Source organism: Drosophila simulans, chromosome 2L, assembly GCF_016746395.2.
Source record: "Drosophila simulans strain w501 chromosome 2L, Prin_Dsim_3.1, whole genome shotgun sequence".
Taxonomy (NCBI): Eukaryota; Metazoa; Arthropoda; class Insecta; order Diptera; family Drosophilidae; genus Drosophila; species Drosophila simulans.
This window is the reverse complement of record NC_052520.2, coordinates 13,907,300-13,934,105: the sequence shown is the minus strand read 5'-3', so window position 1 is coordinate 13,934,105 and position 26,806 is coordinate 13,907,300. Positions and strand designations below refer to the sequence as shown.

At 40.6% G+C, this 26,806-nt stretch overlaps 4 protein-coding genes across 7 annotated transcripts in view; 2 read left to right on the top strand and 2 right to left on the bottom strand.

Annotated features, from left to right (window-relative positions):
- The first annotated feature begins 5 nt into the window (after positions 1 to 5).
- LOC6732308 lies at positions 6 to 1,232 on the top strand. The gene is made up of 2 exons (XM_002079400.3): positions 6 to 156; positions 213 to 1,232. The coding sequence occupies exons 1-2, from the start codon at positions 103 to 105 to the stop codon at positions 1,092 to 1,094; spliced, it is 936 nt and encodes a 311-aa protein (XP_002079436.1). The 5' UTR covers positions 6 to 102; the 3' UTR covers positions 1,095 to 1,232.
- Positions 1,233 to 1,430: 198 nt separating this feature from the next.
- Positions 1,431 to 2,729, top strand: LOC6732307. The gene is made up of 2 exons (XM_002079399.3): positions 1,431 to 1,587; positions 1,642 to 2,729. The coding sequence occupies exons 1-2, from the start codon at positions 1,531 to 1,533 to the stop codon at positions 2,575 to 2,577; spliced, it is 993 nt and encodes a 330-aa protein (XP_002079435.1). The 5' UTR covers positions 1,431 to 1,530; the 3' UTR covers positions 2,578 to 2,729.
- Positions 2,730 to 3,179: 450 nt separating this feature from the next.
- Positions 3,180 to 6,306, bottom strand: LOC123327031 (proline-rich protein 36-like). 2 transcript variants are annotated; one of them, XM_044922501.1, is made up of 4 exons: positions 5,754 to 6,306; positions 5,431 to 5,693; positions 4,156 to 5,331; positions 3,180 to 3,526 (listed from the first exon to the last, which is right to left on the bottom strand). In XM_044922501.1, exons 1-4 carry the CDS (start codon positions 6,145 to 6,147, stop codon positions 3,365 to 3,367), a joined length of 1,995 nt encoding a protein of 664 aa, XP_044778436.1. In that variant the 5' UTR covers positions 6,148 to 6,306; the 3' UTR covers positions 3,180 to 3,364. The 2 variants fall into 2 exon arrangements, with proteins under 2 accessions (XP_044778436.1, XP_016024961.2); XM_016180131.3 differs by lacking the exon at positions 3,180 to 3,526 and having other exon boundaries at positions 3,960 to 5,331.
- A 10,287-nt stretch (positions 6,307 to 16,593) lies between these two features.
- The window catches only part of LOC6732305 (neuronal acetylcholine receptor subunit alpha-7), a 53,956-nt gene continuing 43,743 nt past the window's right edge, over positions 16,594 to 26,806 (bottom strand). For all 3 annotated transcript variants that reach the window (XM_039292057.2, XM_039294270.2, XM_039296454.2), the window contains exons 11-15: positions 22,919 to 23,070; positions 22,414 to 22,536; positions 22,161 to 22,299; positions 16,774 to 21,915; positions 16,594 to 16,715 (exon numbers count right to left, since the gene is read on the bottom strand). In XM_039292057.2, the coding sequence (XP_039147991.1) occupies positions 21,763 to 21,915; positions 22,161 to 22,299; positions 22,414 to 22,536; positions 22,919 to 23,070 (567 nt within the window). In that variant the 3' untranslated portion in view covers positions 16,594 to 16,715; positions 16,774 to 21,762. The remainder of the gene's footprint in view (positions 16,716 to 16,773; positions 21,916 to 22,160; positions 22,300 to 22,413; positions 22,537 to 22,918; positions 23,071 to 26,806) is intronic.

Genomic DNA, 26,806 nt, shown 5'->3' with positions numbered 1-26,806 from the left:
CGCGATTGTCATCGATCGTCAATTGTGTGCTATGCTCGCGGAATCAAGTTCAGTACGAATCAGGTACTTGAAGCAGTCGCATGTTCCGGTTTAGAACAAAGAATGAAGTTCGAAAGTCTTCTGATTGTTTGCATCAGTTTGCTTCTGCAATTACGGGTAACTAACTCAATATCTTCCCATCCAAAATATATCACTAATTTATACATTTGCAGATGGGAGCAACTATGCCTATGGACAAGGCACTCCCGCCCTCTGTGTATGCAACGGCTAGGCGTTGGAATCTGCATGAAACAGTTGTTAATAATATGCGGATAACCAAAAGGCCGTGGATAGTCACAAAAACTGAACAGTGCGGCAAGATAATTAGGGAAACCTACATGTTGAGCCCCAACGAAGAGGAACTCATAAGGAGAACGGAGGTACTGCTCATGCAAATTCAAGGACAATTGGAATGTTTATTTAGCCAGTTGCAATCGACATTAGGATTTGGCAGTGTCTACAATAATCCCTTCCTTAATCCGGTCGGTTTTGGTTTTCCTGTCTATAATCTCTTCCAAAACTTTCCGTTTATCCCGGAATTTAAACCGCAACGTATTCCTACCGGTGAAGATCGCAGACATGAAAATAATCCTCGCCGAGAAGATCCCCGGTTGAATGAGCAGGATGCGTGGAATTTACGCCCTCAAGAAGTCCCCCAAATAGATGAAAGCATTCCCAATAGGGAATCGGATAGTGATAGATGGGTGCCAAATCCAACATCCACGCACCGGCCTTCGGTACCTTTGCCTACCCTGGCACCCCCAAGCTTGACTGATACGGAGCCCATATGGGTTCCAGTCCCTGATCCGACATCAACCGAACGGAGTTCGGTCCCACTGCCCACACTCGCACCCAAAGGCAAAGGAACTGACTCGGCAATCGATGACTTTTTGGCAAAGGTGGATCTCACTGTTGCGGACATCAAGGAGGAGGATGGCCAGCTGGTCACCACAATCGTGGACAAGCAAGGACGAGTTCTAAGTGCCAGTTTTGCACTGAGCAATGAGAACGGACAAGGGGGTGCGGGAAACTATCAAAGTCGCACTGCAAAATAATATACATATATATAGAGAAGTGTGAACAAGAAAAGCTCTACTTAAATTAACAGACAATTTTAGTATAAATAATATAAATAAGTCTATGTTTACCACATTGAACCTTCTTCTAGTGGCAATATAGGTATTGAAAACTTATATCGTAGTTTTTTGATCATTGCAGTATGATTCTAAACTTCTAAACCCAATTTAACAAAGTGAATTTCCAGGATCCAGAAGGAATTTGTTATAAGGAACATATGAAGAAACTATGTTCTTATGAAAGCTTTAGAAACTATATTCTGTTAACACTCTTTGATAAGGGCGACTTTGCGAAAACTGTTGATAACCTTTGAGTAGACTGCGAAAAGAAGCGACGAGCTCAGTCGATTAGAATTCTAAAATCAGTTCGATTCTGTCGATCGAAGTATTCACAAGTGTCGCGGAAAGATCGAATATGCAGTACTCCTATCTACTGGCAATCTGTGTCAGCTTGCTGCTTCTGAAGCTGGAGGTAGGTCATGGAAGTCTCCAGAAATCTGAAACTGACGTCATCTTTCGCTCACAGGGAGCAGCTGCCTCTTCTTTGTCCACTGAACCAACTCTGGAACTTTTGAATGTGGCCAGGCAAATAGGATTGGATGAAGTTGGCTTGCGAGAAATGTGGAACAGCCGGCAGCCGCTGGTTATCAGAAATCAAAACGATGCTGGTCAGGTCACCACTGTGACCTATGAGCTAAGTCCGGATCTCAGATCGATTTCAAGACGTAAGGTCTCCGAGGGAGTACTGCCTGCCAGGCTAGAGGATAATTCCGGCTCTAAGCCCCAGCAAGATTGGGAGTATGTGCCGAGTGCCGGGCGTCAGTTCCGGCCCATTGGAGAATCTAACTTCGGGACAGGTAATTTCGACACTAATATATTTAGCTCGGAATTTCCGAGATTTCCGAACTGGGAGCTGCCAGCGGGAGTTACTCCGAAAGTTACGACCAAGACGGAAACGGATAGCTTGGGACGCAAGGTGACCACCACAACCAGAACTTATAGCGGAACTCTGGTCCCGGGAAGTAATGTATTCAAGCAGATATTCCCCGACATCTCCAGAGAGCCTGGTCCAATTAACACGGACTCAAGCCACCCAGCCGAAAATCCTGACACCGCAGCCTTTTCCCCATCTCGTACTGGACCTATTGATTTTAACTATGTATATGATTCCCGACCATGCCAAAAGGAACCCGCCTTTGTGCCAGTGATTGACTCAACCACCACGCAGCGGACTTCAGTTCCCCTGCCCACCCTCGCAATACCAAAAGACGACGGATCAGATCGAGTCATAGATGATTATTTGAAAGAAGTGGATCTGACTGCCTCAGAAATTGAGAACTCGAATGGTGAAGTGGTCAAGACTATTGTCGACAAGAACGGTAGAATTCTAACTGCCAGATTTGTTCTAAGCTCAGTCAAAGGAACTGGCGAAGGATCTCAGCAGCAGAGGCCGACCAAGTAAATAGCTCATTATAAATATTAATATATGGAAATTATTGCAATATTTTGTAAACAATGCTTATAAACCCATAGCGCAGTTTAAAAAATAAGCTTATCAGCCTGGGCTAAACCCAGAAATTATAATAAAAGTTCTAAATCAAACTATCACTGAAATATAACCTTTATATAGGTGGGAAATTGATAAGGGTGCCTGAGTTGATACATAACAGTCAGCTCAATCGAAATGGAATGGAATATATTGTACAAACTTACCTGTTTATATATGTAAATATATATATATTAGCAACTGTAAATATACATATGCTAGCAACTACAAAGCGCTCTAAATTATTCAAAATCTACTCGCATACATGTATACATTTTGGGAAATTAATAATTCTTTATTTTCAGATCGTTGGCCAAATTAATTAAAAAGCATTAATAGTTTTGTATAGCTAATTTATTACAAACAATTTTTTGTTTTCGCTAACAACTGAGCTGTAAAAAAATAAAAGAAAGGAAAAATATAATTGGGATAATAAAAAATCAACGAAATAATATAAAATAATAACATTTGGAAACTAAGCATGATAAACAAAACAATTCAGCAAGGGAAAAAAAATACTTGCAGCCAAAAATAATTCAAGCATTAGGAGATCAAAATTATAAATATAAAAAACGCAGCGCGGAACGAGAAATTCAATTGGAATTTCACGGCAAACTGATTAAAGCACGTCGAAAAAACTATTGCATAATTTTGTGCGCAGCTCAGTGCAAAACGCATTTGGTGGCCGAAAGCAATGTGTTGGTCATGGGTGATTTGGTTGCAGTTCTTTGTAGTCGTGTGGCTGACAGCCTGGTGGTAGTTGTTCGGCCGACAAAAGTGCATTTCTGTCATTGTCTTTCTCGCTCGTTAGCATTGCATTAGTTGGGTTACATTTATAAGCCAAGCATGTCAGAGAAAAGAGAAACTAGATTAGTAAAAAAATGTTGTTTTATCGAGTGGAAATGGTGTGGAAATCGTGGTGAAAGCATTTTTTCTTAAGTCTAAATATGCGGGTTAAAGCCAAAAAAGCAAATAATAGTTGCGCTTTGGCAACTAACATAAATTTAAAAGCGCCGCCTTGCTCTGGGCGTTAAACATATGTAAAATTCAACTACGCATAAAATATGTTACAAAAAGCATTAATATTTGAACAATTTCGGTGAGTCCTTTGTTTGATTCTTTTACAGAATAAATATGTAGGTGTATAAATTTGTAAATTTTTTAAATTTTTTCTTATGATATATTGTAATAAAGGTTTCACAACGCCAGCGGCTTTCAAATTTAATATAATACGTTCAATATAAAATATATATGACTGGGAATAAAAATTACCCAATGATTGACAACGTTTTTTTTTATGTTTTTCATCAATAATGTATGTAAGTTTCAAAGTAATTTGGTAAATAATAAACGTATTGCTCGATAAAACTTTGATTGCTCATTTGAGATCGGATGTTTCCATTCAACTAGCCGTAGTGGAAACAATCATAACTTCTCAAATACATCCTAAACATTCGCTTAGGTCTAGAGCGAGTACTTGAAGTCCTTACTCACCAGATTGTCGAACCGCAAGGCATCCTCATCGCTGAGTCCCATGCTGCGTGTCAACTGCAAGTATGTCGAGGTTATGGGCTTCAATCGCTCCAAGTCCAGAGGCGGCAGTGGCAAGGATAGCTCCACTGGCGGCATGCCGCGCAGTTGGGGAATGCGTAGTTCCGGCAGTGGTTTCGGTGGACTGGGCAGTTCCAGCTTGAGTGGAACTGGCGTCGATGTGGATGGTGCATGTCCGGTTTTCAGGCTGGAAAATATAGATTTCGTTAGATTAATCGGAGTGTGAGCTGTGTCTTTGGGCGCGGCGGAGGTGGCTGTTGAAGCTACGGGAGGAGTGCGTGCCCGCAACAAGCTATCCGGAGAGGACTTGATCTTGGGAGGATTGGGTGGCGGAGTTGCAGCCTTGGGAGGGGCCAGCATCTTACCAGGAGCTGAGGTGGTTGTGGTAGGGGTCGTAGGGGTTGCTGTGGCCGCGGTCGAGATGGTGGTTGGATAGCTGAGGCTCTGCAACAGGCTGCTGCCGTAGATGGGCGGTGCTAAAACCGGTTCCCCGGCATAGAAGCGCCTCATGAAGTGATAGTATCGCAGCAGATTATCCCGCGACTTTAGCAGCTGTGCATCAAAGCCTTGGCCACTTGGCTGTGAATGGGATTGTGATTGTGACTGAGATTGGGACTGGGGTTGGACCTGAGATTGGGATTGAGCACCGGTGCTCGGGTCAGCAGACTGATCTTGCGGACTCGACGGACGCTGCAACTGGGTCTTGATGCGGATTTTGGGCACGCTAACAGGTGTGGCTTCAACAGCCGCCTCTGCCGCCATCGGGGGCTTGGGGCTTCGACTTCTGGGCACTCCAGTCCACAGGACATCCAGCTGAGTGGCACTCGTGCTGCTGGCGATTCCCGCACCGACAGCCAAGCCACTGGCCAGTGAGGCCTTGATTTCGGCGCTCGAGTGCCGACGGCGCTTGGCAGTTGGCCCCGCCTCCAGCGAGCTCTCCGTGTGCGATGAATAATTGAGGTAGGTCTCCACTTCGGAGGAGCTCTCATTGCCGGCCATGTCGGAGTCTTTTCCGCCCCCCGATGGTGAGGATGGACGAAGGTTCTTCTTGCACTCGGGACAAATGGTCAGGAAGCGGGTGACCGCCTCACGGGGCAAGAACGCATAGGTTTCAGTGATCTGCGAAGGAGAATGTATTCAGAAATTGTAATAAAGGTATAGTGTTTTGAGGACTAATTATCTATTAATGAATAAATACAATCTAAGCGCTATACTCACAATGCGGTAGGTGCGTTTTTGACCCGCGTGCATGCCACTGCGGCCTCCCAGCTCCATGTGCACATTGTAGATGATGTCGAAGAACTCTTCCACACAGGCCACTTTGCGGTAGGTTCGTCGACCGAATCCCTTGCTGGTGGATGCAGCAAATAGATCCACATCAGCGGGATTATCCGACAAAATGGCCGAGCTAGGAAGACTTTTCAGGTAGCGCCGACTGCCAGGAGCCTCTTCAAAGCCCTCGGGTCGATTAGTAGTGAAGCCTGTCAAGATTGGATATCGCACATGAGTTACCGCCTTCATATACCATGTCCCTCACTTACCCTTTGTCTTGACCCAAAAGCGGAACTTGGAGCTATCGGGGCGACTGTGCTCCTTGCCCTCGAGTGCCTTAAGAATTCGCGCCTTCTTGCGCAGTGTTATCGTCTTGGTCTTGGCCTGATCACCATATGTGCTAAGGGCCCACGGCTGGAACAGCTCGTAGATGATCTCGCGCTCGGCCGTCGGCTGTTCCAGCTCGTCCACATCCGCATCGTAGGCCAAATCAGTCTCCGCCTTGCCCACAGTCACCGGCGAGCTCTCCTCGCGCTCATCGATGGCATAGAGCTTCCTTTTGCTGCTCCAAACCTCCGACGAGGCAGTCACCGCCGAGGACTGTGGGTGAGGTGGCGCGGACTGGTCTGTACTGGGCTTGCTACTGCCATTCGAGTGCTCCATGATGCGAATTTGGAGTGGTCAACTTAAGCACACACTGTTTAGGGAACTCAAAAACCAGCAAAATCAAAGACAATTCCAAGCGATTATCGATGACATGGAGATACAGAATTTTGTGTGAAATTAGAATTTCAGCTGAATTCAATTCTTCGTTTGGTGGGATTTCTCGTAATGTCCTGCAAAGATAAATGCAAAAACTTTGATTGTACACATCACAAAAAGACTTTTAAATTTAAAAATCATAATTGCGCACTTCTGACTCAAAAATCTTCTAATTATTTATAGAATCAGAATCTTAAATATTTTCACACACGAATTATTTGCACTTAATACATACCTTTTTGTATGTTGAACTTGATTGAATGGGTTCACAAAGTATCAGACACAAATTTTTAGAACAAATATTTAACGAAAAGTCAACGAAAAAATGAGTTTTTTTTTTAACAATATTAAAAGTATAACAGAAATCCCACAAAAACGAAAAACAGGGTTCAGATCTTTTCGGCCCAACAAATAACCAAAGGCCAAAAAAGAAATGAGTAACAGCGAACGCGACGCGACCGAATGAAAGTTCAAACACAACTGACTGCCCAACTGATCAACGTCCCGCCGAGAAGATCTCGAGGAGATGCGGATGCTTGAAGGTCTTAGGGTCCAGTCGAAGACAGGCTGGTCCAGATGCAAACCGGTTGATCGGGCATCTTTGAACTTTGAACTCCAGCCCCGAGTGCCAGACAAATGCCAGAGAAGCCAGCCAGAGCCAGCCCCCGAAGAAGCTCGTATCTTGCAGATAACCATAGAGTGCCTACCTCAATAAGTTGCGCAATTGCTGGTCAGCCGGGATTTGCCCGGCTGAACTTCCTGTTGCCGAGCTAAACCAACCCGAAGATGTCGATGGTACGGCTAAAGTCACCCCTAACCCGGTGCTTAGGTGTTTTGCATTTTCACTACCATACTTTTAGGCAGCAAGCGGAAAAAAAGGAAAAACGTGGCGCTCGTTTTTCCCAGCCATGAAAAACGATGATGACGTTTAGAGGTCGACATAGCCACCCACCAAACCCATACCAGCGACCGCCTGTTGCTCCTCTTTTCGCCTTCAAGTGTACATTATTTCGTTTGTTTTGCGTTGAGTTTGCCAACGAAGCGTCACAAGTTGCGCCACTTGATAATAGCATTTTTATAACGCGGTAAAACGGTGTTGTTCCGAAGGAAAACAGAACTAAACAAGTTTCTGAGTGAAGAAATTAAAGAAAATTGCTGAGGAAAGTTGGTCCTCATTTATGAGCCGCGCCTAGAAGTAGACTTTTAAAGGACACCCTAAGCCTTATTCGGCAATGGGATGGTCCTTAAAGAAGAGGACATCATCTTAGGGGTGATTCTTCAATGTTTCGGTGCTTGTCGGATTGTCCTTGTTTTTTATGATCTCAAATTTATCTTGCCTTGCTATTGGTCGGCCAAACTATCCCATAACCGGCTTTATCTGCTCGGCTGCTCTGTTGATGTGACTTCTGTCTGCATCTCAGGATCTGAGTTTTTGGGTTCAGCTTAATTACTGGACCCGGCCAGAAATAATGTTGAAAGTACCGAAAACTGGTTGATCATGAGCATCCTGCATATATTAAATATTAAAAGGACAACGGGTATTTGTAACGAACTTTTAGAAAATCCAATAGATACATATTAATTTATATTAATAATAATACATTTTGCTTGAAATGCAGATCGATAACCAGAGTAGGTACAATGAAAAACTAAGTGTTTTAATCCATATCTTTAGCTGCTAACTTGAACTTCAATCTTTTTTTCTAGTTTTAAGTTAGTTAGCAAATTCTAAAGAGTCCATGAAAACAGTTAACTTTCAAATTGCTGGTAAATTGGGGGTGGGACTTCCTGTGTTCATTAGTGGCCGTGGCCTCATCGCCTATGCATTGAAATTGGCAGTCAGATGTGAAAAAATCAATGCATGTCTGAGTAATCGATGCGCCTAATGGAATATCTAAGCTAATAAGGTGGAGCACCACGGCATCCGCCAGGAGCCAGATGAAGTTAAATGGTGACTCCGTTCGAGGACAATTACCGAATCGACTTATAGTCAAACAATGGATGGCTTTTGCCCATTTGGAGAGCTAATGTTTGGCCGCATGGCTGGCCGGCAGGCTACTTGTCATTTGGTTAGCAATTAGCCAACTGACCAAATAGCATGAATAAATAGACTCCCCGACTAAGTAGTTGATCCAGAAGGAGCGACTGGTTTCTCCAGAGCCAGCCAGGCGGGTCAGCATCTGCGGCAGGACATTAGATGCAAACAAGTTTGGCTCCGCCAAGGAAACTTTCTCACGCTCGAACCCAGCATCAGCATCGGCATCAGCATCAGCACTCGCATCTGTGGCAGGACACGGAACTTTTATAAGAAATCCCTTTATCGTTTTGCTGAACTTTCACATCAAAATTTCAACGGATTCGTACCCAGAAGCAGGCCGGTTTTCCAAACTGGACAACGGCATCGAATGCCGCTGAACTTTGACACGCATCCCGGCCAAGATGAGCATCCACATCAACCCTTTCCCATCTTCGGAGCAACCAGTTTGCCGCTGGTCACTCCTCAGCCTCCGCTGGTCACTTGGTATCCGTTCATTCGGGGTGGGTTTTCCGCCTGCACCAGCTGATGTTGCTGTTGATGCTGATCTGTGCCGATGATTTGGCCCGCATCGCTCCTCTTTTCTGCTTTTCGGCAAAGATAATGTCCAGTTTTGGTCAGATCTTTGTTTGCTTCCGAACTTCTTGCTTCATTTGTGATCTTGCTGCTGACGCTGTGCCAAAGGACACCAATAAAAAGTCCACACATTTGCCTCCATGAGAGTTTTTATTTCAGATGCGAATAGGAAGAAGACCTTTGCTTTGGTTCAAACCTGTTCCGTTTTCAATGGCCTGTTACTGGGTATGAATATGAGGATATTTTTCAGCATTTTGCTATTCGGAAATAGCTAAACTTCAAGCCAAGCTATTAATGATGCAATAATATATATATATACAGCCACTCAATGAAGACTATTTGTAATGTCAAGCTACCAGCTTTAAAACTATTTTAGTATGCCAATAGAGCTTTAAGAACCTTTTATTCATAACACAGACTGATTCAGTAAACAGCAACAGTGAACTATTTTTAAACGCAGGCTCAGCAAAATCTGGAAACCAAGAATTTTTGTTCAATTAAGAAAAATCAATATTGATAATAATGGCTTGTTTGGCAACCTATTAAATGGTTGCTGCCCATTCTAGAGATTTAAAAAAGGGAAACAAAAGCATCGCTGGGTTATATAATTCCTTCGGCGAAATCTATGAGAGATTTGGCGATCCGGATGCACTGCAGCTGGAAAAACTGATTCGTTGTCGGCCACAACAGGCAGATAATGAGGCATTAACATGGGGACCGGGTGCGGCATTATTCGCCGAAGGGAAGATGCAATTTTACGCACAAAAAAAGAGTTGACGATGGGCATGATATGGGTGTGGGTGGTGGGCATTGGGTGCAGCGGTGATGCGGTGGGAGTTTGGAGTGCGTCGATGTTGATGCTGCTGCGGGGGGTGTAAGCTTAACAACGCAACATAAATTAACGCATATTTCAGTTGCAATTTAAAAAGCGCACAAAGCGAACGCAGCCTGCAACGGACGACGGCGATGCTGGCTGCGCTGCCAGCGTTTCAATTATTTGTTGTTGTTGCTCTGGTTGGCCTTGTTGCTGTTGTTATTGTTATCATTAACATTGGTGTTGTTGTCAAAAGTGCCAGTACAGCGCATTATTTCAGCTCCCCGTTGCACGCACAAAAAACGAATAAAACCGACAACGCCCCAAATGCTGCAAAAAATGCGGTCCCCCCTCCTGTAAGGATGCATCGATGCGCCTAAAAGTATGCAACGCAGTGGCCGCCCATCTGTCTGCCCTGTCCCCCCATTTCGCACACCATCACAGTTCCGCACACACACACACACACACGAATGCAAATGCATACACAGTGCACATTCGCGCTGCCTGTACATTATTTACCTCTTGTTCGTTTTTTCCCCGGGACAGCGGCGGCAGCGCGTTTTTTACAAGTTTTATTGCATGCGTGCGCGAGTGAAAAATAAAATATATAAAAATATATATCGGTACCGCTCCAGCACGAACGACCACGGCCACCATTGGCCTCCATGGCCGGCGAACGAACAGCCGCTCAAAAAATGAACAAAAAGCAAGAGAGATGCCCAAATGCGAAAGTGCGTGCAAGCAAACGGGCCAGCAATGTCCTGGATGCACAGGATCAGGGTACATAGGTGCACTGATTGCCTCCATCGAGTGGGCGGCTGGGCGGTTGGATGGCGGCGCGGAGTGGACAGTGGGGAGGATCTGGGGCAGGAGGAGCTGCTGCAGCGACGGCAACGACAGCGGCAACGGCAGCGGTGACCATAAAAAACCCCAGCAGGACAGACGCCGGGGCCAATGGTGCGTATGTGTGATGTCGGCAAATGTTGGGCGACAACAACAGCAAGAACAGCAAGAACAGCAGCAGCTGCAGCAGCGGGAGAGGAAAAATAAATTAAAAATGGTTGGAGCCGCTGCTGCTGCATTTTTCACTCGCATTGTCGTTTCTCCATTTTTTAAGCTCTGCGCAAATATATTGAAAATATTTCCCTTTTTTATGCCTATATTTATTATATTATTTCGCTTTTTTTGTTTCGCTTTTTCACTGTTTGTTCGCCTAAAAGCGCACAACATTTTTTAATTGGGTTAGTAATTGAAATTTATCGAGAGGCTTCCACGCACTGCGAACTCCAGCAGGCAGGCAGTCCAATCCAATATACAAAGCCAAATGAATTCTAACGCGTTTTGGTCAGCTAAAAACAAATCAAAAAGAATACTATCAACATCTCTCATAATAACGGAAAGAATCGAAAAAGTTTCAGCTGAAAATCACCATAAAAAATGGCTTTGTTTGCAATAATGCATTTTTGGGTATTGATTCCTTTTGGCTGGTATGTTTAAAATTTCAATTTATTGGGAAATTTTTATCACGCATACTTAGCTGTTTCCATGTTCATGTTTATTTATTCAAGTATCTTTAATTACAAATATTTATAAAATATATAAAATAAATAGAAGCATGGCAGTAGATCTTCAGGCTCCATCGAAATAAAGGTTATTAACAATATATTTTATTACTGGGTCATTGAGACAAAATCAATTTTTTCAAAAGTTATCATCGCTATTCTGCACTTTGACAAAAACCATGAAAAAGCTAACTTTTTTTGAAAATAAAGAAAGCGGGCAAGAAAATTGATATCTTTTCAACTATATTCTCATATTTTCATTTGTTTCACAGGGGAGCTATATGATATAGTCGTACAATTTTGATTAAATTAGAACCAAAGGTATACATTGTTTTTGGGTAAAGTTTTAAATAGATAGTTTTTAAACTGACAGAAAAGTTTAAAGAATATGGCTTGACTGTTTATACCAATATAATTTATATACTTTATATGGTCGTAGATGTCTTCCTTATTGCGTTACAATCTTCTGACTGCCATCGATAAAACCCTCTGCAAGGATATACTCTAAAATGATATAACTGTAGCTTACAGAATATTAATTGATAAAACTTTGAGATTTATAAGGAATTCTGTTGATAAATTTTAATTGTTTTGTTCCTTTAAAGTCTTAATCATAATTGCAGTAATTATTGTAATATTCTGAGAACATTTCAAACTTTAAGGTGCCAATAAATCACACTTATCAGCACGATTTGGATAACCTTCTCAAAGGACCAGAAGAAGGCGAATTTCATTGCGCCGTCATTGATGGCAAGCCAAAGAAAATATAAGGCCGAAAAATTTTATTATCTTAAGATACAAGTGTACAAGTATAATGCATGCTGTTCTCTACATATTTATTAATGCCATCCAGTGCCGTCCGAAATTAGAAACCAAAGTGAGCTATACATTGTGTGTCTTGAGGGCGGCCCGACTTGGAAAGCAAGTCAAGAATTTATGGCCCGCTGCAGCTGGGGTTTGGGTTTTCTTGAGAAAGTTTGCCGGAATAACCCCTTAGAGAATACGCAGTGGATGCAAAAACTGCATCAAAGTGCAATGGCAACAACAACGACAAACACAAAAATGCAATTACCGAAATGATAACAAGGCCTACGAGCGCATAAGGCTTCGATGGACATTGGACAACGGACGGAGTCCTTCATCTTGGACTTTGCTTTTCCAGCTCAAGATGTTGCTAAGGCCAAATTGCTATGTATGTGTGCCTACGCTCGTGTACATGTATATGTGTGTGAGTGTGTGGGTGAAGTGAAGCATAAAATATATATTAATACACAAATGTACAAAAATGCAGTATTCGATTGTAAAATACCTTACAAAGACGAACAAATATTTGTTTTCTATATTTATTTCGTTTTGATCTATCAGTTACCCAGTTTTGTAAATGCAATTCGTAACGAATATATTTGTTAATTTTTGAACCCAAAAATAATAGGATCAAAGATGAATTTGAGAAAACCAAAAGAACTAGAAACATTACTGGATTTCCATAAAATCTTCTGGCAAAACACATTGTGTTGACCCTCATTTAAATGGCGAACAACCCGAGATAGTTTCCATGCCCAGCGCATCCAGATCTTAAAACACATTTCTGTTTCCATGCCTCTCTATAAATATTCACATATATATGTGCCAGGGCAAGATACTCGTATGCTTACGCATCCGTGCGTTTGGCTGTGTGTGTATGTGTGTTTTTGAGCAAGTCAAAGATTTTCTATTAAATTTTAAATAATTCAATTTTACATTTTACCAAAAACATTGCAAATGAGTAAAGTAAACCCAGCACAAACACACACGAGCGCACAAGTGCAAAATGCAGCTGCATCTCTAGACATTTTCGTATACATATATGCTTGCACATGCACATGTATCGGTGGCTGCATCTTGTCCAAAAATGTTTCATTATGTTTGTCTTGCAACTCGCACTGTCCACTCCAAGAAAATCTTAAGCCTGCCCCTCCACCCCCCACCCTGTTGCAACGCCTTTGCATTTTGTGAAAATATACTGCATATGCTTAGACGTTGCATTTCACACTCAAGTGTGTGTGTGTGTGTGTGCTTTCTGGGCGGTTGGGTGGTGCGTTTTCATTTGGTTTTTCGCCGCACCACTGGCCCAGCCATAAGGCACACATAAGTTTCTTCTTCGGGCATCCTGTATATAATTAGGATGTGCCATGTGCCGGGTACAGTTTTCTATGTACCACAAAGTGCGTTGCACTACATAAGAATCCGAGTGCGTGTGTGTAGGTGCTTAGGTGCGTGTGGGTGTGCATTAAATGAAATGCTTGCAAAAACCGATTACATCCGATTTTTGGTAGTTATGCCCGAAAATATCATTATGATTGCACTATTCACACACTCATACTGGCTCTTTTTGGCTATCAAGCTTTTGATCTGAAAATATCAAATATTAGTAGCAATAATAGATAGCTTAAAGTATTTCCCACAGGTCTGCCGCTGATTAATTATGCCCTGCTGCATCTTAAAGACGTCGTATTCATAATATCTGCCAAACTAAGCATATCTGCACTGTTAATAAATTACAAGGCGACAAAGGATTGTGAAATAAATGATTTGTTAAACGAAAGGGAGCCAGCTTCGTTTTCTTTCTGCATGCGCAATTTCACAAGCAAATCTTGGGAGCTCCTCTAAATATTCGCATTCAAGTGCAAGTCGCAGGACATGTGCCCCTTTGCCCCAAGGATCCCAACTGCCCCCTCGTCTCCCAATGGACAGCACTCTTCTTGAACCTCGTTAAATTCAGCACACACTGTCCAGAATGTGACGGCAAATGCATAAATTAAAATTGCACATAAATTCTGCCATAAGAAACGACACCCAAGAAGACCCAACGACAACGGCGCCGTTGACCCCCACGAGCAGCCCCTTAAACTCCTAAGCAACTGCCCAAGCCCCTCGTCCTACCCCTTCTGACCGAAATGCGTACTCGTAATTTGTGCTTATTGTGCAAGTCCGATGGCCAAGAAGGCAGTGGGGGATGTGGGCTGTGGGCGGTCGCCAGTGGGCAGTGGGGTCATAATGGGGCTGGGAGGCCCGAGTAGCGGAGACTGTGCCAAGATGCACACCAAGTCACAAAAGAACCGGACAGCGTCAGCACCCACACCCTCCAGGACACATAAGCATACACTGGGCGAAAACGCAGCAATTACGCAAAATGACTTCGGTGTTCATTGAAAACAGAAGCTCATAGTTAATAATAATAATAAGGTGGTCAGGTGACGAAAGACGTTGAGGCTAAGATCAAAAGCAAACAAGAAATGTAAGAAGAGTATCAGATTGAACTGAGTTAAATGCAATTATGTTACATCTTAGTTTTATTTTTATTGCTTTTTATTGGTTTTTTTTATAGGTATATAATGCCTTTAATAGAATATTATAATATCTTAATAAAAAAAAAGTGGCATAACAATGTTTATTCCATCGGTTATCTAATATTTTTATGATCTAGATTCCCACAATTCAGAAACTTTACTGTGTCTTAGTTCATGTTGTGCATTATAATAGAGTTTACCAATTTATCAATACAGTTAAAGGCATAGTTCTTAACCTTTTTCAGATTCAATCTGAACAATCTGAAACAGAATCGGAGCTATTTTAACATCGTAAAGTGAAGAGTTAGCAGGCTAGACAATATAATTATCAGATCCTTCAAGGATCCACATATTCGCTCAGTGGACTTCGGACTAAGCGGCGGAGTTCCTTTGCCTGTGTGTGTGTGCTAAAATTGAGGTAGGCCGCCGTATTGAATGCTTGGGTGGGTGGGCTGATGCAGGGGTGGCCAATCGGGGGTCGGAGGTCAGGGGTCGCAACTTCCACTCATCATCAACTCAAACTCAATCAGCAGCAGCAACAACAACAACAACAGCAACACCAAGAGCAGTGGGAACAACATTAACAACAAGAAGGGCATCGGCAACATCGCGACACAGTGCGTGTGTGTGCGTGCGCGAGTATCTGTGTGTCGCTTTTGACATTTACTTTATGTATTCTTCGCATGTAATGAGGTAAGTGTGGAGTGCAAGGGGATGTCCTATGTACGCGAATCGCTGTACGCACACTAGCACATACTCGTATGTGCATTGCCGTTAATTATATACTTTACACGATACGCACACACACACGCACTCATGTAGGCGGGGTGGGGAGATAGGCGGCGATTTTAATGTACAACAAAAGCGCATTGTTGTTGCCGCCGAGCGGAATTGTGTGCGGGTATATAGGTGGCACCCGCTCTCTATTTACAACAACTACTAAGTGCGTGCCACCTATATATGCACTTATATCCCCGCTATGTACAGCCTTAAATCGTTTTGTTAAACTTGTAAATACAAGAAAAAATAATTTTCCATTTTAACTCTCTTTTTTCACGCACAAAAACGTGTGAAGTTGCGAAAAAATTGCAAAATCTGTGCAAGGGTGGCAAGAGGTTGCCACGGGCATAGGCATAGGCACACGGGTGGATTGTCCGCATCCCTTATCATTATGATAAGAGGGGTCAGGGCGCCTTTGGTCGGGGGCGTGGGTATTTGTGTTTGCACTGCACTTTTTTGCAATAGCAGCGGCGACCACAAAGGAGCTTGTTGCTGCCCTTAGTGATTGTCGGTTGAGAGGGCTTTCGAAATCGCGAATGTATGTTGGTGTGTGCGAAACCACCATATGTTTGTTTATCCAATTGCGAATTTGTTTGATTGGCAAAGGCAGACCAAATGAAGCAGAAAAGTAATACAATCACCTATATGGTGCATTTTAGGTCACTTATTATAACCTGGTTACGTGTCGAGATCAAAAAGCCGTAGAAACAACAACAAAGTTAAAAACAATAACGCTAGAACAATAACACTACGAAAGCAGAAATTCTCAGTTACCGACTGAAATTTAAATTCAAATTTGAATTCTCGTTCCATTCCCCATGCTACTCTATAGCACTGGTATCAGTGTTGGCTAGCACGAAAATACACAGGCGACTTTAACTTCTAGTGGCTGAATTGGGAACTAATCAGTGGTTTGACTGCGCGCCACCTAGCGGCTGAACAATGCTCGTGTAGAAAACAGGTATAACCAGCGTATAATACATGTCGTCTGGCAACGCTGACTGTTGTCTGTATTTCACACGGATGGCATCCCTATGCCGCATGGCCAAGTTTGGCGCGCGATTCAAAAAAATTGTGTACATCTTCTGCTAATCTAACTGATTAAATAGTTGTTTTAATTTTAATCATTAAATCCATCCTTATTATCTTCTTGGCATTAAAAGTTGGTTGGATTGCACATTTCTTGCAGTTGTTATTGACAAACGGATTCATTAATTTGTCGCTGGAAACCCACAGATTGAAAACAGTTTATTAAACATTATAAAATTTATTTTTCTCAAAAAAGAAATACAATATTTGTAGTGTCAGCAATATCATTTGTTAAATACTTCAATGCATGATGATGTTTCACTCTGCCCAGATAGATTAGAATCCTGTAATGAGAGATTAATTATTAAATATATCCACCGTAGATTGATTTAGAAAACTCACCTCGAAAATCTCCCAAGAATGTTAGCAGTTACGAATGGATTAGACATAAAGGAATCGTTTTAGTCGGGAATAATATATAATTTTATAACAATATCATGCATAAGCAAATGTATACAAAAAGTGCAGAAGTAGGAGTAGATGTGACTGAAAGTTTAATCTAGTTTGGATCGAATTCAGAAATTAGGCTATTGATTGGACGTTGGAAATAAATGGAAGAAGGTCGTAAAGAAAACATGCCAAAATATTGGGATAAAAATGGGGCAAATTCTTACAATTTTACTTTCCACAGGGGAAAAATGAAATCAACTGGTTATACATACACGCAGCATTCCTCCAGCTGTTTTTTATTTGAAATCAGTTGTTTGACTAGCTGGATATAGTTATTGGTTATATAATTGTTTCTGTTATGGGAATATCGTAAAGAAGGAACTGGATTTTAATTTAGATTTCAGCTGGTTGTTGACAAACTGCGCGGGGATCAGAATTTTCCTTTAGTAAAATTCGCCAAAAACTCTATTTTTGGGAAATAGTTTTGAAATTTTACCACTTTGAATATAAATGCAAACGATTTGGTTTCTTGTTTTCAGTATATAACGTTTGCTTGTCCATTTGTCACAGCGTAATTTGCTACGTAATCTAAGCATTGATTTTTACAGTGTATGGTGTTGTCTTGCAATGAGTTTATGACAATATGATTAGGTTTTTATGAACATCGATACAGTATATTTACATTTTTGTAACATATGCGTGAAGGTGTTTCGATTGGAGTACCTTAAGCCTAACTCGCAGCTTTTTCTAGAGCAAAACACAATTTACCTTTCCGACCTCAGGATGCAGCTTCAAGTTCGTCCTTAGAGTCCTCGTCCTTGGTCCATAGATGTTTGGTTTTCTTGGGAATAAAACCTAATTTGTTTTTGGTATTTCTGTCAAATCTTTTCTTTTGAATTTTTATTATTGAATAATAATTAAAATTTTACAATCGCTTTACTCGGTTTTGCCTTCTGTTTCGTCATTGTTTCCTTTCAACTTTTATTTTATTTTCCTTCTATAATTTACTATTTAGGTCAAAATGACCAATTTAAATTTTCTTCTAATTTTTTATGTCATATATCTTGTGTTCTTTAGTTAATTCTGTATGTTTCTTTATACGCAATTATTTAAATTTAAATACTAATAACGACATAAAAAATCAGCGCTTTTCTTTTGTTTTCTGTGTTCTTTGTTTCTTTTCACTTTTTAAAATTAATTTAATTTAAATATTTACTAGGTTACGATTTCATCCCGCTTGATTTGGTTTTTATTAAACCCTTTTTAAATGACTAATTAAATATTAATTTAAAGTTTTGTGTGTTTTTCATTTTTATTTTTAATAGAGAAAGGAGTTTGGTTTTTGCTTTTTACGTTTTTTAAGAAATATATACCTTTTATGTATATTTTTTAAAATTCTTTTAAATGCAACTAGTTGTAGGAAAAAGTTTCATTTGTTTCAAATATTTTCTTTTATAATTTATTACATAGTATACTATATATATTTATATATATACTGGTTTGTCTGTGTAAAAAGAAGTATATACGTATGCACATATATATCCATGTAAATATACACATATATGTATAAACTGTGTATTAATGGTTGATCATGAACTATTTTCCAAACTGTCCTCATTATGCTCTAGAACTTTATTAGTTTAATCTCCGACATTCTGCTCCATTCGATGGCCTCGACTAATTTTGACGATTAGTCAGTCAGCCCAGATAGCCTTACTATTTCCTATGTATTTATTTACTGGGGTGACGTTTTTCTTTAAAAATTGCTTATATGAAAACTTTTGTTCAACTTCAGCTAATTGGATGTTGAACATAATCCAGTTATTGATTGCTATTTGAAAACGGCCATCAGATATTTCAGTTGGGCATTTTGGTTTGCTTTCTCTTGTGTTTAAATAAGCACATTTGATGGAAATGTATAAAAGATTTAAAATTAGTTATTGTTTTTATTTTTCATGCTGGCAGCTTGTTTGCTATGTTCTCTATTATTATTTCTTTAATACTCTTAAGCGTTAGGATTGAAATCTATCGTTAATCGTTCTCACTGACACTCGCATTGGAAAAGCATACAAAATAAAATACATGTTTATCAAAAACATTAAGAAAGTCCCCACAAATTTCAACCGTTCGCATCCATTGGTTTTCCAGCTACTCCTGTGGGCATACAACAAAATGTACAAATAATTTCACCTTTCATCAAAATATACCAAGTTCTCATATTATTTTACATTTGCAATCTGTTTTATCAAAAGCTAAACCTTATCTGTAAATTTCGATCAATCATTGAAAGTTAAATCAAGCAAAAAAGAGTGAATCAGAAATCTGTATAGTTGGGCATACAAAATCTGCATACAAAGTGATGTTTGAAAAGTTTCTTCTAACCGAATCGCATAAAAACCAATTTGCTCGATATTCATATTTGCTTAACTATTTCTTCGTTCTGTTCGATATTCGAATTATACTTATTGTTGCTTGTAAATCTATTTCTAGTATGTTTTGTTGAGTTCGCGTTTCTTAGCTCCTTGGATAGAGTCTTAACAATTTATGGTTTTGTGTGTAGCCTAGTCTAAATTGAATGACATAGTTTAGTTGCTAATCATATTTCCATTATTTATTTTTGAAATCTTATATGTTTTCATTTTGCATCTTCACTGTGACCCATACGCGTTTGTTTGCTCTTGGTTTCGGTGTGTTCGTATTGTTTATATTCAAAGAAAAATTCTGATTGTTTACATTGCACAAGATTTACAATTAGAAGCAGAATAACTGTAACTTAAAAATTAAAAAGCTAATTTCATTTCGAACGTTTTCTTCGCTTTTGTGTGGAAAGAAAAGTCAGTGTGAATTTTCGACCAACGCAGCTTTGCTTTTTTTCTATTCTGGGTCATGGGATCCTTTCGCTCCGGAAATGCGCAGAGTGCACAGGGATCGTCGTGCCAGGACCTTCCCCAGCCGATCCTACGCACTTCCCGAGAGATCCGCCAGACCTTGGTAATTTTTAAGATTTTGTTTCTTGTATTCCTTGTCTTGTCATCTTGAAATTGTGTGCTTGGCTAGTTGGCGGACAGAAACATACAAATTGGCATAAGCTGGCCATCGAACAACCGAGTGTGTGTCCTGTGTGGATTCGTGTGTGGTACAAATATATGAAAAGTGGGGTCAGATGGACCCTCACGCTAACTCCGTCATATATATATCATACATATATCTGTATAAAGCTCCTTGGTTTATATGTTTTGGTTGTTGTGGTCTGGGATCAGTATGTTTTGTGCGCTCAACACCAGAGCAAGCACATAATTACCCATGCACCGGCATGTTACGTGTTCTGGGATCTGTGATGTTCATTGTTATTGGTATATCTCGAATGCGCTACTTGTTGGTCTGCCTGGCCTCTGATTTGCTATCAAGTTATGTTCGGTTTGTGTGTTGAATTGCTTTCTGGTGCCTCAACTTTGAGTATTTGTTAAAAACAGAAGAGTGAAAGTTCAAACGAAAGTGTAAATGAAAATGAAAATGCGTGAGATCAATACAGAAAGTTAGATTGTATAGAGGTTCGCTGTTCTCAATGCGCTGAAGGAGCGAACTCTTGCCCTTTTGTCGTGGACCTCGCACAATAGTTCGATCGATCATCGTTTGCATCACCAAAAATCATGCAATTCATCAACACGCAGATATTATTGCTCGCAACCATTTAATTTATAAATTCATTTCCTGTGCAGCGCCAGTCAACATGAAATGCAATCCGTCGGATGCATTTCATTTACTGAGCGCCATTCTGGGCTCATCTTCACCTGCTGTGCCGCTCGTCAATTACTCTCATGTTCGCCCATTTCATTCGCATCTTTTTGATTTTTCATTTTCTTTTATATTCCAGTAAATTTTCTTAATTCCAATTCAGATTGGTTATTCTATTGGTTTTGGTAGGGTTTACGGGGTTTGGTTTTTACGCTTAGGGATTTGGTTTTCGATTTATTTTTCGATTGGTTTAGACATTCAGTTTAAATAAAGACGGGAAAGGGGGCACTAGATACACAGTATTGGATATGTAGGGTTAATTGGTTCTGTTTCGGAAATGCAGTTTCGTTTAGAGGGGGGAATGTGGCGTAATCACTTAGTTGGCCTAGGTACTAATTGTTAGCAAAAAGTTGCTCGGAACAAATCTCTGGACTGACTTCAATGCTGAAGAAGAAGATACAAATTTGGTTGTCCGTCTGTAGATCTCAATACGTTGGGTTTTAATATCGTAAACGAGTCGCAAATTTCCCACCTACGTTTCCTACTACGAGTATAAAGCTCACAAATTGAAGTTTTCCTAAAAGATTTGGGGGAGGCTTTTGTTCTGCTTTGAAAAACTGCACTTTCCATTGAAGTCTGTCAAAAAAAAAGTTTCGAAAACGCATGTGACTATTTTCGCTTATCCTATAAAATAGAACATATAAAATCTAAAAAGAAAATATACCCGTTTTGCTTGCTGTTCAAACATATATAGTATGTATATATATATTCAATGGAAGAAATCTAGATACTGGCTTGTGGGGGCTTGCGGGAAGTGGGGGGATTTCTTTGGTTTACCATTATATAGATTTTTGTATAGAATTAGGAAAATTGGAATTAGTTAATTTTTAACGTTTTAGTATATGATGTTGGTTTAGTCTCTTATTTGTTTAGTGTCTGTTTGATTTGAATGAAAGACTTTTAAACGAGAAGTTTATAATTAAATTATTGTGTTTTCAGAGACGATTTTTAATTGTTTTTTTTTTGGTTTTTTTTTTTTGGATGTATTATTTAGTTGATGGTTTTTATCATGTCTTTTCCTATTTTTTTGTGCTTTTTTAGTGTCTTTTTAGTTTTAATTTACTTAAAAAGTTTCGTTATTAATTTAATAATTAACAAATTGATTTTATAATAAAACCAATAACAATAACCACCTCGCCCATATGGCTACGAGACAATAATATGTGGTGCTGATAGTAGTACAGCTATTGTGGCTAATATTGTGAACATTGTGAATATGATAAGGCACAGTCTGTCAACGACCATAGCTGCAAATTTCCAATCATTGGCAATGTCATTGCACTCGTCATCTTTACGTAGCTGTTTGATGTTTGATTAGATTGATTATGTCAGTTATCACAGGAAATAGTGGGTTGGGTTGGAGAGAAAGAGATGAAGCGAAGAGTTAAACTTGGTTCAAGTCATTTTTTCTTGAGTTCTAAAACTAGGCTGCGCATGCAAAGTAATACTATGGTATTCGGAATGCAATTCAAGAGCTAAAACTGTGGTTAGTACAAATGAATGATCTGCGCAAATCTGCGGATCTGCAGCAGTCGCCGGCTTACCTGATCAGTTATAAAGCGGATTTCCTTTAAGATTAAACCTAATTCATATTCAGTTGATGATTTGATGCACGTATGATGGGTGACCGCATCAGGCATTCTGGTGCTGCCAATTGGCCCAATGCTGCCATCGTCGCCTTGTCTGTTTTTGGTTTCATCGTTCATTTGGACCCGGCCGAAAACGAGAAGAAAGAGAGAAGTTTTGGCACGTGAGTGGCTGGATTCACTTGACCCAATCCCAAATGTGACTCGTTACCCATAAACCGTGCGATAGAAAGCCGGGTTGTGTGGCAGTGTTCCGCCGGGCGTCATGGGGCGACAATTGTGCCGGAAGTCATCATCGATGTCTAGTACGTTGGCCAGCAGCGATTTCGACGAGCTTCATTACGGGGAATAAAGACAGCTTTAGTACCCTCAGTAGGAACATCTAATGCAGTATGGGTGATAAGTACTGTTCCTGCTCTCGCTTTACACTCGAAGAAAGCGGCAGCAGGAACTGCGACACTCAAAAAGTGTGAGTTATTGAAAAATCGATAGGTTGATGATTACATACTTTAGTTTTAGGTATGCATTCATATTTTATGAAATCAGGAAGGATTTGTATATCTAATAAGTAATTTATTTGGATCATCATATCGATATTTTCAAATGGTTAGTGCTAAATATATTAAGTTGCTATGTTAGCAAGATTAGTTTGAACACACAATCTATGTATATATAATGTAATCTGCAGTAGTAACACCAATAACTAGATTAAGTACCGCTCTTTCAGCTCAACGTCGGAGAGTATCTGGTGCTTCCGCTCGGAGGATGTGTCCGAACAGGGCGTGGTCGGGAACTCCAGGATCAGCGGTCGTCCTGGGCGACTCATTCGCAGTATCCATGGCAGCCAGCACAAAAACACGATGCGTATCTAAGCGGCAGGTGGCGAAATGGAAACGTTTAGTGGGACGGGCCCGGGAATAATCCGATCAAAAATCAAATTTGATGTATTTATGCTCCAATTGCGTGTGCGAAAAGTTCGTGTCTGTGGATGATGATAGCCTCCCTGCCTGGGTGTGCGCATATGAGTGTGTGAGTGTTTGTGGGTCTGGAAAAGTGTTATTTTGGAGTGGGACCGAAAAATGTGTGGAAAACTCAGGCGGGCTTTCCACGATTTATGGGTATTTTGCATGAAACCGGCACTCACACCCAGACAGATGACCACAAGTATGATTTATATTTGATTTTGATTACAACTAAAGCAACACTGTTTTCAAGTTGCTGCCCGGAGAAATGAGGAGCAACATGTGGGTGTTCGTTGTTTGGTGTTTGTCAGTTTGCAGGATGATTTGTTATTACACTTATAATAATATTTATGTGGGTTGTTGTGTTCGTTTCGTTTGCGAGAAATGGACTGTGTTCGCATTTCGCCATGGTCTCTGCTTATTTATAGCTACGGTGCATGCAAAATTTATGATCTACAACACAAACACGGATACAGATACAGATACATGTACAAATACAGATAAACACGTGTATAGCACGAGCCAGAAACACACATACACAACAATGGCAATAGCTATAATGACAGCAACAATAACAAACAACTGAGATGATGGTAGTTGGCCCAAAGCTGCTAAGCTGTAAACAACTCCCCCATAAGGCATTCACACCGATCTATAGATTATGCAATCTATCTGTATAGCTCTTCTAGCACTGAATATCATCATTCTGTGAAATATATTATACACTAGATGTTCAATGTTTATAAATTTCAATATTCCACTTTAAAGCTGCATGACTTTAGAATCAATTTGCTAATCCCCTGTCTTTATATGTCCGATAACAAAGAACGATTGCGTATCTCAGTTGTGCCTTCTAATCTCATTCATCAGCGATTGCCATCTGGTTAAATGGCAGGGAGTAAACATGGCAGCATGGAGAGCGGCTAAACTGGTTAGCTGGACGTGTAGTCGAGCAGACTTCAAATACGGCCACAAAAAGGAGCGCCATTGTCGCAAAAACGCAAATCGATTGGATAGTCAGGACATGTTACGCTGCCCCTCGTTGCAGCTTATCCCCAGGCATCGGTGTACGGACCACTTCCTACTCCAATACTCCGACTCCATCTCCGCCGGCACGAAATCCGTAATGCAGTTGAGGAGCTGAAAACCGACGCTCTTAGCTGACAAGCTCGCTTGCAGTTTGTCTGAAACTGTCGTTGTCCTTCGTCCTGCGTCCGTCGTCCTTTTGGCCGGGCTGGCTGCCTCCTCCATCATGTCGGTTCCTCCTTGCTGGCGGTTTCCACGTTTTTTCCCTGTTCCTTTCCTCTTCTTTTTTTTTGGCCAACAAGCGGGGGGAGCTTACATGGAAATGCGCTTCAGGACGTGGCATGCAAACCAAATGCAAAGTTAACCATTGCCAGCGAGCAACTGGCATTTTTGCCCATATCCATATCAATGCGGTCCACCCACACTTGCCACTGCCTTTTGTGCAAATTTTGCGCAAATTGATTTGTTGTTATCACACAAAAGCGCGGGCCAAGCGGGGTGTTTGGGGCCAATTCAAGTGGCAGGCGACAGTCGGCAGTCGGCAGCAAGGACCTGCAAAAAGGACTTCTTGGGCATGCACATTTCTAATGCACCTGGCCCCGGCCCGCCTGAACCAATTGGCTCAATTTTCGGTGCCGTGTAAGCACTACTCACAACTGGGCCAACTGTCAGGCCCCCCGAAACTTGCTCCGTACTTGCACTCGATTGCTGGCTTTGGTTTTTCCCCCAAGTGTTCCAAATTCAATTGTGTGTCGAGGGGCGGAGACACCACACACATTCTTGCGCGAAAGCCATACAAAACTTGTCATGTGAGTGACTCCTTAAAAGCCAATCGACTTCGTCTGAGCTGCCCTTATTCTTGATTTTTTCCTGCCTTTCTGGGTCTCGTCTAGCGAAACTTTTCATTATGCACTTGGAGGCCATTGCAATAATGTGCTGAAATTGCTTTCCACTTGACTGTCCTGTGAAAATATTGTCATGGAATGTCTGATATTTTCAGCAGTGATATCAGTGTTGCAAGTTAAATGGAAAATAAAGATACTTTCTAAGGTGAATGGAAAACGAAAACCTATTGAGCTTAGAAAAATATTTACTTTTGTAGCTATTGCTTTTACTCTCTAAGTAATTTTTACTTGAAACAAATTTAAGCTACGTCTACTTTGTGAGAAAATGTGTAAAAAGGTTGTGCAGTTTTCTACAAGTACATAATGTAACCTATTTTCTGCATGTTAATATAGGCGACATCGCTGGTTTTATTCATTTCATTACTAATTTCACTACAATTTATGTAAAATTTAACCTTTCAATGTTCAGAGCCCCACCATTTTCTATTCAGTTATAATTATGCCTGCCGCCAAAGGCATCATAAACTACATCACACTCAAACATACACGGCACCACACACACATAGAGACTATGTACAGAGATATATGGATTAAATATGTACTTAGAGGAAAAAAGATATTGGGGAGGCAAATAGAGGCTAGATTACCATTTACAGAACTTCGTACACCAGCACAGCATATTGCATAATGGATAATTGGACAGCAGTTTTGACGCTGCCATCTGCTTTGGTTACTTTTTGCATTATTTGTTGTTTATTTTTTTATATTTGTTAAACCTATTCACATTGGTACGAGTACGAGTATAATGATGCAGATACAAAAGCGTGTGTGCAACTGGTGACAAAGTTACGAGATAAAAAAGGGGATTGGGATAGGGATTGGGATAGGAAGTGGGCGGGGTTTGCTGGTTAGTCGGTTGGTATCTGGATGCTTGCTGGGATCGAGGATGTGGCTGGCATACACGTAAGTTCAAAATATGGGCCCAACATCAACATTACGATATTTTTCATTACATAAATTATTTTATAGTAGACACGTATAGTAGCTAGACATGTTGGATGGTTACAACATTCATTTCGTACTCTGTACATCCGTCCGTCACATTTCGGCTCGGCATTCCCATCGCTTCGTTATATTACGTTCCTTTCGGGTTCTTTTCATATACGTTTTTTGGGTCACACACACAGGGTTACACGGGGTTACATGGGGCTAAACCTCGACTCAACTGACATTTCTTTTGGTTTTTGGCTGGCTTTGGTTCTCGGCTAAATTGCAGATACAGTTATGCATACTAACAAAATCAAAGGGGCAACACAAAATTGCAGCTTGCATAACGGCCTCTAAGTAGGCACCAAAAACTAACAAAGAACCAATTGAAAAACCGAACAACGAAAGGGTTTTTTTTGTGTGTGTTGAAACAAAAATGCACGACAACATCAACAATAATAACAATCAAAGGATATCGAACAACATTTATTTGTGCAACTATTCGCAAATACGTTTTTAGGCTTTTTAAGTATTTTAAATGTTTTTATAGCTTAATGCTCTTAAAGAATGTGAGCTATGATATAAAACATGAACATGTTTTTCGTTTTTGGTTCGAAATGATTATGGTTTCCACTAGAATGAGTTAATACATTGACCGACTCTGGGATACTTTTCTCTTTTTAACTAAATTTAGAATTTGACTTTTTAATGATTGATTTGGGCTTTTGTATAATCGCAAGAGTGAAATAATCAGAATAGTTCTGAATATTGAAATTTGAAAAAT

What these genes read in the sequence shown, in the direction of transcription:
- LOC6732308 (XM_002079400.3), top strand. Translation starts at nt 103, where the DNA reads ATGAAGTTCGAAAGTCTTCTGATTGTTTGCATCAGTTTGCTTCTGCAA. An exon ending in GTTTGCTTCTGCAATTACGG is followed by an intron (nt 157 to 212) that starts GTAACTAACTCA and finishes ATACATTTGCAG; the next exon opens with ATGGGAGCAACTATGCCTAT.
- LOC6732307 (XM_002079399.3), top strand. Translation starts at nt 1,531, where the DNA reads ATGCAGTACTCCTATCTACTGGCAATCTGTGTCAGCTTGCTGCTTCTG. An exon ending in TGCTGCTTCTGAAGCTGGAG is followed by an intron (nt 1,588 to 1,641) that starts GTAGGTCATGGA and finishes TTTCGCTCACAG; the next exon opens with GGAGCAGCTGCCTCTTCTTT.
- LOC123327031 (XM_044922501.1), bottom strand. Translation starts at nt 6,147, where the DNA reads ATGGAGCACTCGAATGGCAGTAGCAAGCCCAGTACAGACCAGTCCGCG. An exon ending in CTTTTGGGTCAAGACAAAGG is followed by an intron (nt 5,694 to 5,753) that starts GTAAGTGAGGGA and finishes CAATCTTGACAG; the next exon opens with GCTTCACTACTAATCGACCC. An exon ending in AAAAACGCACCTACCGCATT is followed by an intron (nt 5,332 to 5,430) that starts GTGAGTATAGCG and finishes TCTCCTTCGCAG; the next exon opens with ATCACTGAAACCTATGCGTT.